General features: G+C 43.6%; 1 protein-coding gene across 1 annotated transcript; it reads left to right on the top strand.

The window, feature by feature from the left end:
• Window positions 1–140: 140 nt before the first annotated feature.
• Window positions 141–15,158, top strand: LOC115200510 (phosphatidylinositol N-acetylglucosaminyltransferase subunit Q-like). Its single transcript, XM_029763668.1, has 15 exons — window positions 141–303; window positions 2,686–2,935; window positions 5,000–5,186; window positions 6,121–6,215; window positions 6,336–6,512; window positions 7,355–7,551; window positions 7,762–7,893; window positions 8,736–8,856; window positions 10,785–10,911; window positions 10,994–11,147; window positions 13,122–13,233; window positions 13,629–13,709; window positions 13,934–14,048; window positions 14,397–14,458; window positions 14,988–15,158. The coding sequence occupies exons 2-15, from the start codon at window positions 2,783–2,785 to the stop codon at window positions 15,138–15,140; spliced, it is 1,866 nt and encodes a 621-aa protein (XP_029619528.1). The 5' UTR covers window positions 141–303; window positions 2,686–2,782; the 3' UTR covers window positions 15,141–15,158.
• Window positions 15,159–15,526: the final 368 nt, after the last annotated feature.

Here is a 15,526-nt window from a genome sequence, read left to right as displayed (position 1 = left end):
AAACTTTTTGTTGTGGCTGGAAATTACTGTCAGACAGAGGCTTTAGTTCAGATTATTCACAGAACAGCTTCATCATCTCATCCAGCAATCCACCGGAACTCTTGTTACTGCAATAATATTCCAACCGGAGCGTAATTGTTGACGGTCTGTCAACAACAAAGATGGCTACCCACAGACGCTAACTTCAATTTAATAATTGAAGGGTAAATCATGTAACGGTACGATCCCAATCTGTTTGAAACTGTATTGACATCATATTGACAAAATCAGATTTTCTTCGAATAGAAATAAACAACCCTGCAGGTATGGAATATTTTGTTTTATTTGCCGAAATGTTGTTAGCTAGCTGAAGACTGATTAAGCCGTTACTATCTAACGTTCGCTAACTACGTAAGCTAATGTCTATTTCTTTGCACTGTGCGCCCAGTGTGGATAGTTACCTGCAGAATATATTATCAATGACATTGAAGATATGCATCACATCAGAGAGGAATACAGAAACTGTTGTTGGTTGCTGTTGATTTGATTTTGACAACGGATAACGTTACGGGTGTCGCACAGCCTCCGAAGCTGGCTGGAGTGTGCACTAACTTCGATTAGGGCCTATTTTTGCTCATTTAATAAAACTAAGCGTCTCACTTTGTCTCAAACGTATACTGCAAATAGTCGATTAATGCCCAAAATAGTTTCGAATGTTATATTAACATGTAACGTAGCTTAGGCCGCACTAGTGCTGTTATAGATGTAGATGTGACGGGAAACTAAAGCACGACAGCCAAATCAATAGTTAAGCCCACAGGCATGGTTGGCATGGAAACGAATGCAAGGCTCAATATTGTGAAGGACACAAACAGGGCAGCAGTGGACAAAGGCAACGGAACTCAACTGAAGCTGTCTGACAATGATTCGTTTGAGTTAACTAACAACAACTGTCCTGATTGCTGAATTGAAATGTCGGCTAACAGTTTGAGTGGGTCACTCTGACAACCCTCCTGATTCTTGGTCATGTTTATTAATAAACAAGATCGGCTCACACCACACGAGGACATTCACAATTTGACAAGATGAAACACTGGTATACACAGTATAACTAAACTATATATAGACTTTAACTATGTTACTACTTTTGGGGGGAACTAGTGTAGGTGGGTCATGAAAATACTAATTATTGGTAGCTAGTATAGCTGGGTAATGGGTATACTAATTATTGGTAACTAGTATAGCTGGGTAATAGGTATACTAATTATTGGTAACTAGTATAGCTGGGTAATGGGTATACTAATTATTGGTAACTAGTATAGCTGGGTAATGGGTATACTAATTATTGGTAGCTAGTATAGCTGGGTAATAGGTATACTAATTATTGGTAACTAGTATAGCTGGGTAATGGGTATACTAATTATTGGTAACTAGTATAGCTGGGTAATGGGTATACTAATTATTGGTAACTAGTATAGCTGGGTAATAGGTATACTAATTATTGGTAACTAGTGTAGCTGGGTAATGGGTATACTAATTATTGGTAACTAGTGTAGCTGGGTAATGGGTATACTAATTATTGGTAGCTAGTATAGCTGGGTAATGGGTATACTAATTATTGGGAACTAGTGTAGCTGGGTAATGGGTATACTAATTATTGGTAGCTAGTATAGCTGGGTAATGGGTATACTAATTATTGGTAACTAGTGTAGCTGGGTAATGGGTATACTAATTATTGGTAGCTAGTATAGCTGGGTAATAGGTATACTAATTATTGGTAACTAGTATAGCTGGGTAATAGGTATACTAATTATTGGTAGCTAGTATAGCTGGGTAATAGGTATACTAATTATTGGTAACTAGTATAGCTGGGTAATAGGTATACTAATTATTGGTAACTAGTATAGCTGGGTAATGGGTATACTAATTATTGGTAACTAGTATAGCTGGGTAATAGGTATACTAATTATTGGTAACTAGTATAGCTGGGTAATGGGTATACTAATTATTGGTAGCTAGTATAGCTGGGTAATAGGTATACTAATTATTGGTAGCTAGTATAGCTGGGTAATAGGTATACTAATTATTGGTAACTAGTATAGCTGGGTAATGGGTATACTAATTATTGGTAACTAGTATAGCTGGGTAATGGGTATACTAATTATTGGTAACTAGTGTAGCTGGGTAATGGGTATACTAATTATTGGTAACTAGTGTAGCTGGGTAATGGGTATACTAATTATTGGTAGCTAGTGTAGCTGGGTAATGGGTATACTAATTATTGGTAACTAGTGTAGCTGGGTAATGGGTATACTAATTATTGGTAACTAGTGTAGCTGGGTAATGGGTATACTAATTATTGGTAACTAGTGTAGCTGGGTAATAGGTATACTAATTATTGGTAACTAGTATAGCTGGGTAATAGGTATACTAATTATTGGTAACTAGTATAGCTGGGTAATGGGTATACTAATTATTGGTAACTAGTGTAGCTGGGTAATGGGTATACTAATTATTGGGAACTAGTGTAGCTGGGTAATGGGTATACTAATTATTGGTAACTAGTATAGCTGGGTAATGGGTATACTAATTATTGGTAACTAGTATAGCTGGGTAATGGGTATACTAATTATTGGGAACTAGTGTAGCTGGGTAATGGGTATACTAATTATTTCATCCTTTACAAAATGTTTCTCCTTCCTGCAGGTATCTGAAGACACTAGGCTAACCTGTGATCACCTACCCCAGGAGGTTAGACTGAAGGAGCGTGCCTGACCTCTGACCCCTGACCTCCAGTCCCATCATGGTGCTGAAGATATTCTTCCCTCAGTGCTGTAACAAGGCAGACAGTGGGCTGCTTGTGGGGCGATGGATCCCAGGACAGAACTCGGCCGTGGTGCTAGCTGTTATCCACTACCCCTTCATCCCTGGACAGGTCAAACAGTACATCCACAAGGTAGAGTGTGTGTGTGTGTGTGTGTGTGTGTGTGTGTGTGTGTGTGTGTGTGTGTGTGTGTGTGTGTGTGTGTGTGTGTGTGTGTGTGTGTGTGTGTGTGTGTGTGCATGTGTCAGTCAGTGTGTTTCTGGGGCGTCAGGTAGCCTAGTGGTTAGAGTGTTGGGCCAGTAACCGAAAGGTTGCTAGATCGAATCCCCGAGCTGACAAGGTAAAACTCTGTCGTTCTGCCCCTGAAGAAGGCAGTTAACCCACTGTTCCTAGGCTGTCATTGTAAATAAGAATTTGTTCTTAACTGACTTGCCTAGTTAAATAAATAAATACACTGCTCAAAAAAATAAAGGGAACACTTAAACAACACAATGTAACTCCAAGTCAAACACACTTCTGTGAAATCAAACTGTCCACTTAGGAAGCAACACTGATTGACAATAAATTTCACATGCTGTTGTGCAAATGGAATAGACAACAGGTGGAAATAATAGGCAATTAGCAAGACACCCCCAATAAAGGAGTGGTTCTGCAGGTGGGGACCACAGACCACTTCTCAGTTCCTATGCTTCCTGCCTGATGTTTTGGTCACTTTTGAATGCTGGCGGTGCTTTCACTCTAGTGGTAGCATGAGATGGAGTCTACAACCCACACAAGTGGCTCAGGTAGTGCAGCTCATCCAGGATGGCACATCAATGCGAGCTGTGGCAAGAAGGTTTGCTGTGTCTGTCAGCGTAGTGTCCAGAACATGGAGGCGCTACCAGGAGACAGGCCAGTACATCAGGAGACGTGGAGGAGGCCGTAGGAGGGCAACAACCTAACAGCAGGACCGCTACCTTCGCCTTTGTGCAAGGAGGAGCAGGAGGAGCACTGCCAGAGCCCTGCAAAATGACCTCCAGCAGGCCACAAATGTGCATGTGTCTGCTCAAACGGTCAGAAACAGACTCCATGAGGGTGGTATGAGGGCCCGACGTCCACAGGTGGGGGTTGTGCTTACAGCCCAACACCGTGCAGGACGTTTGGCATTTGCCAGAGAACACCAAGATTGGCAAATTCGCCACTGGCGCCCTGTGCTCTTCACAGATGAAAGCAGGTTCACACTGAGCACATGTGACAGACGTGACAGAGTCTGGAGACGCCGTGGAGAACGTTCTGCTGCCTGCAACATCCTCCAGCATGACCGGTTTGGTGGTGGGTCAGTCATGGTGTGGGGTGGCATTTCTTTGGGGGGCCGCACAGCCCTCCATGTGCTTGCCAGAGGTAGCCTGACTGCCATTAGGTACCGAGATGAGATCCTCAGACCCCTTGTGAGACCATATGCTGCTGCGTTTGGCCCTGGGTTCCTCCTAATGCAAGACAATGCTAGACCTCATGTGGCTGGAGTGTGTCAGCAGTTCCTGCAAGAGGAAGGCATTGATGCTATGGACTGGCCTGCCCGTTCCCCAGACCTGAATCCAATTGAGCACATCTGGGACATCATGTCTCGCTCCATCCACCAACGCCACGTTGCACCACAGACTGTCCAGGAGTTGGCGGATGCTTTAGTCCAGGTCTGGGAGGAGATCCCTCAGGAGACCATCCGCCACCTCATCAGGAGCATGCCCAGGCGTTGTAGGGAGGCCATACAGGCACGTGGAGGCCACACACACTACTGAGCCTCATTTTGACTTGTTTTAAGGACATTACATCAAAGTTGGATCAGCCTGTAGTGTGGTTTTCCACTTTAATTTTGAGTGTGACTCCAAATCCAGACCTCCATGGGTTGATAAATTGGATATCCATTGATTATTTTTGTGTGATTTTGTTGTCAGCACATTCAACTATGTAAAGAAAAAAGTATTTAATAAGATTATTTCATTCATTCAGATCTAGGATGTGTTATTTTAGTGTTCCCTTTATTTTTTTGAGCAGTGTATATATTTTTTTAAATCTGTCAGTCAGTGTGTAGCTGTCAGTCACCCAATACCCCTTCATCCCTTGTCAGGTCAAACAGTACATACAGCAGGTTGTGTGTGTGTGTGTGTGTGTGTGTGTGTGTGTTTTTTTTAACCTTCCTGTCCACTCTCCCTGGTCCAGATGCGTGGCCAGAGTGGGGTGGATCTGACGGTGCTGGGCTCATGGAGCATGCCCAAGGAGGGTCAGGAGGGCATGGAGAGTTTCCTCAGGGACCTCAGCACCATCTTCCCCCAGGGACAGTGGCTCCAGCTCAGTAGAGAGATGGGCAAGATAGGCTTCAGGTGTCACGTCCTCACAAGGGACCAGAGTAAGTCTCCGTCTGCCTCCCAAGTGGCCCCTATTGTTCCCTATATAAGACACTACTTTTAACCAGGGCCCATGGGGTACATTTTACCCTCTGGCCCTTGTCAAAGGTAGTGCACTATGTAGGGAATAGTGTGTCATTTGGGATGCAGACTTTGTAACAGCATTAAAGGTGTTTTGTCTTGATTCAGAGATCACTCTCTTTGGAGATCAACTGTTGATATCGAATTATTGACGGAATGGCTTTCTTATGAAATTAATGTTCTGTCTATTGATGTGCATCACTGTTTTCTCATACTGAAATTAATGTTCTGTCTATAGACATGCATCACTGTTTTCTCACACTGAAATTAATGTTCTGTCTAGACATGCATCACTGTTTTCTCACACTGAAATGAATGTTCTGTCTAGACATGCATCACTGTTTTCTCATACTGAAATTAATGTTCTGTCTATAGACATGCATCACTGTTTTCTCACACTGAAATGAATGTTCTGTCTAGACATGCATCACTGTTTTCTCATACTGAAATGAATGTTCTGTCTATAGACGTACATCACTGTTTTCTCATACTGAAATTAATGTTCTGTCTATAGACGTACATCACTGTTTTCTCATACTGAAATTAATGTTCTGTCTATAGACATGCATCACTGTTTTCTCACACTGAAATGAATGTTCTGTCTATAGACGTACATCACTGTTTTCTCATACTGAAATGAATGTTCTGTCTATAGACATACATCACTGTTTTCTCATAGAAAATGTTAAGTTAAGAAGACTTTACAAATTAGATAGCTTAGTTTCACTCTGCTCTTTTTAATTCATAGAGACACATATGTCTGTTCACTGTATATTTCATCAAAAGACGGATATTTCTGTTGTTATCATAATGTAGTGAATCTGTAATAAAAATGTTCCTCTGCCTCTGCCGTAGATGGGAAGCTGGTACAACAAGAAAAGGAGCTGAAAGAGGATGGTGGTGGAGAGGAAAAGAAAGGAGGAACAAAGAAAGGAGGAGGAGAGAAGAAAGGAGAAGAGAATAAAGCAGAGGGAGAGAAAGGAGGAGGAGAGAAGAAAGGAGAAGAGAATAAAGCAGAGGGAGAGAAAGGAGGAGGAGAGAAGAAAGGAGAAGAGAATAAAGCAGAGGGAGAGAAAGGAGGTGGAGAGAAGAAAGGAGAAGAGAATAAAGCAGAGGGAGAGAAAGGAGGTGGAGAGAAGGACAAGGTGATATTTATCCACTATGAACAGAGGAAGGTCATGCTGTCTCAGCTGCACCCCATAGAGAACGGGGTTCCAGACCCTCAAACTGAGTCTCAACTACCACAGGTGAGGATGTGGACTGACAACCTGGTTTACATTTAGATGTTGCTCATTGAACACAGGGGTTTTGTATCTTCTCCTGTGTTGTTTAGTTCTTATATTGTTGTTGTAATACATATGTGTTGTCTGTAATTATTATGTTGTTGTAATACATATGTGTTGTCTGTAATTATTATGTTGTTGTAATACATATGTGTTGTCTGTAATTATTATGTTGTTGTAATACATATGTGTTGTCTGTAGTTGTTATGTTGTTGTTGTAATAGATATGTGTTGTCTGTAATTATTATGTTGTTGTTGTTGTAATACATATGTGTTGTCTGTCATTCTTATATTGTTGTAATACATATGTGTTGTCTGTAGTTGTTATGTTGTTGTAATACATATGTGTTGTCTGTAATTATTATGTTGTTGTAATACATATGTGTTGTCTGTAATTATTATGTTGTTGTAATACATATGTGTTGTCTGTAATTATTATGTTGTTGTAATACATATGTGTTGTCTGTAGTTGTTATGTTGTTGTTGTAATACATATGTGTTGTCTGTAGTTGTTATGTTGTTGTTGTAATACATATGTGTTGTCTGTAATTATTATGTTGTTGTAATACATATGTGTTGTCTGTAATTATTATGTTGTTGTAATACATATGTGTTGTCTGTAGTTGTTATGTTGTTGTTGTAATACATATGTGTTGTCTGTAGTTGTTATGTTGTTGTTGTAATACATATGTGTTGTCTGTAGTTGTTATGTTGTTGTAATACATATGTGTTGTCTGTAATTATTATGTTGTTTTAATACATATGTGTTGTCTGTAGTTGTTATGTTGTTGTTGTTGTTTCTGCAGGTGTTTGGGACAGTGTGTCAGAGTGAGCCGCTGTTCTTCCTGGATAAGTATGATGACAGTCCAGTGAAGCTGACCCACTGGCAATCAGAGGGACGGGAGGGCTCCATTATAGTAGAACTGATGAAACAGGCCTCTACACCTGTCTGTCTGCTAACCACCTGGATACTAACACTGTGGACCAGCCTCTGTAGTAGCAGGTAAGGGGTGTGTGTGTCAGTACCTGTCTGTCTGCTAACCACCTGGATAATAACACTGGATCCTGTACGTTCATTAGTTGCAACTCTTTATGTGCCAAGAGACACTGACCCAGTTCGTCTGTCTGTCTGTCTGTCTGTCTGTCTGTCTGTCTGTCTGTCTGTCTGTCTGTCTGTCTGTCTGTCTGTCTGTCTCCCTCCCTCCCTCCCCAGGATATTGAATGTGCGTCCGATGAGGTTCATCTCCAGTAAGTTGTCTACATGTGTTCAGCTGAGCTACAGAACAGAACACCTTCAGACAGTCTGCTCTCCTACCAGAGCCACCGCACACAACCACTTCATGAGGTAGAGACCACACACACACACACACACACACACACACACACACACAACCACTTCATGAGGTAGAGACCACACACACACACACACACACACACACACACACACACACACACACACACACACACACACACACACACACACACACACACACAACCACTTCATGAGGTAGAGACCACACACACACACACACACACACACACACACACACACACACACACACACACACACAACCACTTCATGAGGTAGAGACCACACACACACACAACCACTTCATGAGGTAGAGACCACACACACACACAACCACTTCATGAGGTAGAGACCACACACACACACACACACACACACACACACACACACACACACACACACACACAACCACTTCATGAGATAGAGACCACACACACACACACAACCACTTCATGAGGTAGAGACCACACACACACACACACACACACAACCACTTCATGAGGTAGAGACCACACACACACACACAACCACTTCATGAGGTAGAGACCACACACACACACACACACACACACACACAACCACTTCATGAGGTAGAGACCACACACACACACACAACCACTTCATGAGGTAGAGACCACACACACACACACACACACACACAACCACTTCATGAGGTAGAGACCACACACACACACACACAACCACGTCATGAGGTAGAGACCACATACACACACAACCATGTGGCAGACTGGCTACAAGATGGTATCTAACTCACCCCATGCGTCTCAAATCGCACACTATTCCCTATATAGTGCAGTGCATTTGACCAGAGCCCTATTGACCCCGGTCAAAAGTAGTGACTCTCTTTCTCTCCACAGGAAAGCCAATATCTTTGTGTCGTTCTTTGTGGATGTGTCTCTGGGCCTGCTGTTGGTATCGTGGATGTATAGAGAGAACCGTATAGGCAAACTGGCCAACACACTGGTACCTGCTGCTGATGTAAGACATTATGGACAACATTTCCCTAGTGCAAAAGCAATGTACAACAATTACCTTTAAACCTCATTATAATCTGTCAGAGAGATGTATTTTTAAACTTTTCTTCAACAATGTTCAGTAAAGAGAGGTGACTATTTATTTATTTATTGCTCAGTTGACTAAACTCTAGTTAAATAATCACCTCCGTAAAACTCACATTGTTGAAGATAAGCTTCAAATGAAATCATGTTGCCACATTATAAAGAGGTTCAGGGTCATTTTTGCACGTTGCTTTTACACTACAAAATATCCCCCTAAATATCTGTCTCTCTGAGTATGTGTGCTGATCTAGGATCAGTTCTGCCTTTTAGATCACAAAGAATCAGATGACATGGATAGAGGGGAGCTGATACGTGCGGCCCCACGTCCCCCCTGTCCATGTAATCTGATTCATTATGATCTAGGATCAGGTCCCCCCTGTCCATGTAATCTGATTCATTATGATCTAGGATCAGGTCCCCCCTCTCCATGTAATCTGATTCATTATGATCTAGGATCAGGTCCTCCCTCTCCATGTAATCTGATTCATTATGATCTAGGATCAGGTCCCTCCTCTCCATGTAATCTGATTCATTATGATCTAGGATCAGGTCCCTCCTGTCCATGTAATCTGATTCATTATGATCTAGGATCAGGTCCCCCCTCTCCATGTAATCTGATTCATTATGATCTAGGATCAGGTCCCTCCTCTCCATGTAATCTGATTCATTATGATCTAGGATCAGGTCCCTCCTGTCCATGTAATCTGATTCATTATGATCTAGGATCAGGTCCCCCCCCTCCATGTAATCTGATTCATTATGATCTAGGATCAGGTCCCTCCTCTCCATGTAATCTGATTCATTATGATCTAGGATCAGGTCCCTCCTGTCCATGTAATCTGATTCATTATGATCTAGGATCAGGTCCCTCCTGTCCATGTAATCTGATTCATTATGATCTAGGATCAGGTCCCTCCTCTCCATGTAATCTGATTCATTATGATCTAGAATCAGGTCCCTCCTCTCCATGTAATCTGATTCATTATGATCCAGGATCAGGTCCCCCCTCTCCGTGTAATCTGATTCATTATGATCTAGGATCAGGTCCCTCCTCTCCGTGTAATCTGATTCATTATGATCTAGGATCAGGTCCCTCCTCTCCATGTAATCTGATTCATTATGATCTAGGATCAGGTCCCTCCTCTCCATGTAATCTGATTCATTATGATCTAGGATCAGGTCCCTCCTCTCCATGTAATCTGATTCATTATTATCTAGGATCAGGTCTTCCTGTCCATTATGATCATATTGATTGTGATCTAAACAGCTAAACTGATCCTGGATCAGCACTCTGAGACACTTGATAAATACAGCCCATAGTGTATATATTATAAGGTGAGACTAAATGTTGTTCTATGATTTGTTAGCATGTAGCTAAGCTATGTATTGTTGTGTGTTTTGTTGTTAGCATGTAGCTAAGCTATGTATTGTTGTGTGATTTGTTGTTAGCATGTAGCTAAGCTATGTATTGTTGTGTTTCATAGTTAGCATGTAGCGAAGCTATGTATTGTTGTGTGTTTTGTTAGCATATAGCTAAGCTATTTATTGTTGTGTGTTTTGTTGTTAGTGTAACCGATGTGAAATGGCTAGCTAGTTAGCGGGGTGTGCGCTAATAGTGTTTCAATCAGTGACGTCACTCGCTCTGAGACTTGAAGTAGGGTTTCCCCTTGCGTTGCAAGGGCCGCGGCTTTTGTGGCGCGATGGGTAACGATGCTTCGTGGGTGTCAGTTGTTGATGTGTGCAAGGGTCCCTGGTTCGAGCCCAGGTTGGGGCGAAGAGAGGGACGGAACCTACACTGTTATATTAGCATGTAGCTAAGCTATATATTGTTGTGTGTTTTGTTGTTAGCATGTAGCTAAAGAGCTGGAGGAGCTGTTGCAGTGGCTGATGGGAGCTCCAGCTGGTCTGAAGATGAACCGGGCTCTAGACCAGGTGTTAGGACGATTCTTCCTCTACCATATACATCTGTGGATCAGTAGGTCTCTCACACAGACACATACACCCATGCCCCTCCTCCACAGACACAAACACCCATGGCCCGCCTCCTCTCTCTGCAGGCTACATTCACCTGATGTCTCCGTTCGTTGAGATGATTCTGTGGTACGTGGGTCTGTCTGCCTGCCTGGGCTTGACCTTTGCCCTCTCCCTGCTCTCTGACATCACCGCCCTGCTCACCTTCCACATCTATTGTTTCTACGTCTACGGAGCCAGGTGAGAAGAGACCCATCACTAACCTTAACCCTGCTATATCTACTGTTTCTACGTCTACGGAGCCAGGTGAGAAGAGACCCATCACTAACCTTAACCCTGCTATATCTACTGTTTCTACGTCTATGTGTAACCGGTGTGAAATGGCTAGTTAGTTAGCGGTGCGCGCTAATAGCGTTTCAATCGATGACGTCACTCGCTCTGAGACCTTGAAGTAGATGTTCCCCTCGCTCTGCAAGGACCGCGGCTTTTGTGGAGCGATGGGTAACGATGCTTCGAGGGTGGCTGTTGTCGATGTGTGCAGAGGATCCCTGGTTCGAGTCCAGGTAGGGGTGAGGAGAGGGACGGAAGCAACACTGTTACATATGGAGCCAGATGAGAAGAGACCAGCACGGTCACGATGCCTCCCAAAAGTGCACCACGTTTGACCTTAGTGCACTATAAAGGGAATACCCTATGAGCTCTAGTCAGATGTGCACTCTGGAGAGAATAGGGTCCCATTTGGGATACAGGCAGTGAGTCTTCAGTGTAATTTGGCAGGTTAACATGCCATGAGAGTAAGAAGAACCACATATTTTCATCTTCTTCTTCCTAAAGCCTTACGTTGCTCCTGATGTCATGAATTTCAATCGGGACATGCTCATCGAAGTGGAAACGCAATGCCTCCTTGCGGTTGAAAGACGGACTCCACATACTTTGAACATTTTTCAAACTTTTGCGTCCAGCCAGTTCGTCGAATAACATGTTTATTATCAGCTGAAACTGATATTTATCCTGTTTTTGAATTCAAATGTAATGTTCTTCCAAAATAAATAGGATCCCTGACGAGATAGGCTCTCCTCAAGCTTGCGTTACAAACACAACACTTGACTTGTCCGTCCATTAGCGGGACACCGTGAAGATGACGTACATCGTAATGAAATACGTCACCATGTAAACACGACCCACTGCCGTTAAGGTGACTCGTCAGTGTAGCCTAGTGATGGGTGGTTTGCGAACAAGCGGATATTTTAGGTGAACGAAACCGAATTGCATCGTGAGAGAGCTGTTCATTTACTCCCTAATGTGCATACTGGTAGGCTACTACTGATTCTCTTCAGATCAATTATGAAAACATTCGGTGAAGATGTTGAGTCCTCACTGCAGGAACAATAGGTAGTAGAGCCTTATTCTGGTCCAAAATATGATAAAAAAACAAACAGATTGAAGGTTATAAAAGCTAATGTCATGATACTTAAGGATATTGGTCTACTGATTTGATTTAAAGTGTTGACAATGGAGTTATCAACTGCTGCTTTCTGTGAAGCAAAGCCCATGTTTAACACCTGCCTCGGGGGGGAAGTTGGCTGTAATGTAACAAAATGTGGAAAAAGTCAAGGGGTCTGAATACATTCTGAAGGCACTGTACCTCTCTCAGCCCTGTGAACATTATGGTGACATGTTACCCCGTTCCCCTTTACTAATTGATGCGTGAGGAGCTCTCAGCATGTCATTTACAGAGGGACTTATTAAATGTGTATGGAGGCTAAAAATATCTTCCTTCTCTCTCTCTCTCTCTCACCCTCCATCCTCCCTCTCTCTCCTTCCCCTGTCCATCTATCCTCTCTATACCTCTTTCCCTTTCCCCTCATCTCTCCATCCTCTCTCTCCCCCTCCTCCCCTCTCTCTCCCCCTCCTCCTCCCCTCTCTCCCCCTCCTCCCCTCTCTCTCCCCCTCCTCCTCCCCTCTCTCTCCCCCTCCTCCTCCCCTCTCTCTCCCCCTCCTCCTCCCCTCTCTCTTCCCCCTCCTCCTCCCTCTCCTACCTCCTCTCTCTCCCCCCTCCCCTCTCTCTCCCCCTCCTCCTCCCCTCTCTCTCCCCCTCCTCCTCCCCTCTCTCTTCCCCCTCCTCCTCCCTCTCCTACCTCCTCTCTCTCCCCCCTCCCCTCTCTCTCCCCCTCCTCCTCCCCGCTCTCTCCCCCTCCTCCTCTCTCTCTCCAGGCTGTACTGTATGACGGTATATGGTCTGTCCTCTCTGTGGAGGCTGTTCAGAGGGAAGAAATGGAACGTCCTCAGACAGAGAGTAGACTCCTGCTCTTATGACCTGGACCAGGTAGACACACACACACACATACCTATCACACACGCATATTTGTTACAGTGAACTAGCGTGTGTGTATTTTACATTTACGTCATTTAGCAGACGCTCTTATCCAGAGCGACTTACAAATTGGTGGATTCACCTTATGATATGATACACAGTGAACTAACGTGTGTGTATTTGTTACAGTGAACTAACGTGTGTGTATTTGTTACAGTGAACTAACGTGTGTGTATTTGTTACAGTGAACTAACGTGTGTGTATTTGTTACAGTGAACTAACGTGTGTGTATTTGTTGCAGTGAACTAACATGTGTGTATTTGTTACAGTGAACTAACGTGTGTGTATTTGTTACAGTGAACTAACGTGTGTATTTGTTACAGTGAACTGGTGTGTGTGTTTTCTAGTTGTTCATTGGGACGTTACTCTTCACCATCCTGCTGTTCCTCCTGCCAACCACAGCTCTATACTACCTAGTGTTTACCCTGGTGAGAAAACACACACACACACACACACACACACACACAGGCACTTTAATCCCCTACAATTGCTCTCCATCCATGGGCGCTGCCCTGCGGCTGACCCTGGGCCTCTCAATGTGTGCCTGGGGGTGTTGGGAAAGGAACAAGACACATTCTCCTTCTAACCAATGGACAATAAAGTATCTATTCTTTGACCCCTACTGTCTGTCTGTCTCTCTCTCTCTGTCTAGCTCCGCCTTGTGGTAGTAATGTTCCAGGGAGTTGTCCACGTCAGTGTTGACTTCATCAACTCCTTCCCGTTGTTCGCCATGGGCCTCCGACTCTTCAGATCCTACAGACTGGCAGGTGGGAGGGACCATCTCTGCCAACATGTCTAAATGTGTAGAATTGCAGGAAATGTACTTTAAAACTTTGTGGAAGTGACAGCGTTTGAACTACTTTGCCGACATGAAACCGACAATCATAATGTCAGTCAGAAATATCAAATTCCCGGTTTATGCTACAAATACAACTTTATAAAATGTTTAAAAAAATGTAATGTACTGTGGTTTCTATATTCCTTTATTTAACCAGGTTAGTCTCTATTTTTAAGAGAGACCTTGAATGAGGGAGGGAGGGGGGAGGGAGGGAGGGAGGAGGGGGTGCTGGGCTGTGATGTTCTGTGTTTGACTGAGATGTCTGTGTCCTCCACAGAGGGGGTGAAGTTCAGAGTGCTCTGTGAGGAACCAGGAACACCTCTACACCTCATGATGGATGTAAGACATCTCTCTCTCTCTCTCTTCTCTCTGTTTCTCTTTCTTCTCTTTGTTTCTTTATCGCTTCTCTCTTCTCTCTTCTCTCTCTCTCTCTCTCTCTCTCTCTCTCTCTCTCTCTCTCTCTCTCTCTCTCTCTCTCTCTCTCTCTCTCTCTCTTTTCTCTCTTTCTCTTTCCTCTGTTTCTTTCTCTCTTTCATTTAATTTTTCACAACATAAATTCTGTCTTCCTTTTCGTTCTGTCTTTTAGTTTATGTAATCATTTAAAACTAGATCCACACAAAATGATGCACTTGATTAAGAATCATTGAGGATACACACAAAAAAGTCTACGACTTATTTCAATTGTGATCCTCTTTCATGATAGCGTTTGGCATATGTGGCAGAATAAAAAAAACGGAAGCTAAAAATGTCAGTCAGTTTAGGTTATTTAGTCCTGTAAAACCACAGCAACATAGACATACCACACACACACACGTGTCATTCACAGTTTTTCTCCTAGATAAATCTCCCCCTCCTCCGTCTCTCTCAGATTAACCCTCTGAAGGTGAGCAGTGTGGTTCAGACCTACAGGACCCCCACCTACAGCTGCTACCCTAAAGACTCCTGGCTGGCCCTCTGCAAGAAGCTGTTCCTGGGAGAACTCATCTACCCCTGGAAACACAAGACTACCAAGATAGACTAGGACCAGGGGAGAGATGGAGAGAGAGAGAATAGAGGAGGGGGAGAGACAAGAACACCAAGGTTAATGAGGGGGTGGATAGGGGGGAGAGACAAGAACACCAAGGTTAATGAGATGAGGGGGGGGATAGGGGGGAGAGACAAGAACACCAAGGTTGAGGAGGGGGAGGGATAGGGGGGAGAGACAAGAACACCAAGGTTGAGGAGGGGGAGGGATAGGGGGGAGACACAAGAACACCAAGGTTGATGTGAGGAGGGGGAGAGACAGAATAGAGAAGGGGGGGTAGGGGGAGAGACAAGAACACCAAGGTTGATGAGAGGAGGGGGAGAGACAGAATAGAGAAGGGGGAGGGATAGGGGGGAGAGACAAGAACACCAAGGTTGATGAGA

The sequence above is a fragment of the Salmo trutta genome, chromosome 1 (genome assembly GCF_901001165.1).
Source record: "Salmo trutta chromosome 1, fSalTru1.1, whole genome shotgun sequence".
In the NCBI taxonomy this organism is placed as follows: domain Eukaryota; kingdom Metazoa; phylum Chordata; class Actinopteri; order Salmoniformes; family Salmonidae; genus Salmo; species Salmo trutta.
The sequence above is the reverse complement of the archived record's forward strand: the minus strand, read 5'-3'. Positions and strand labels throughout refer to the sequence as shown.

Coding starts and splice junctions, on each gene's coding strand:
- LOC115200510 (XM_029763668.1), top strand. CDS start 2,783: ATGGTGCTGAAGATATTCTTCCCTCAGTGCTGTAACAAGGCAGACAGT. Junction 6,216..6,335: donor AAGGAGGAGGAGAGAAGAAA/GGAGAAGAGAAT, acceptor AAAGCAGAGGGA/GAGAAAGGAGGTGGAGAGAA. Junction 14,049..14,396: donor CAGATCCTACAGACTGGCAG/GTGGGAGGGACC, acceptor TGTCCTCCACAG/AGGGGGTGAAGTTCAGAGTG.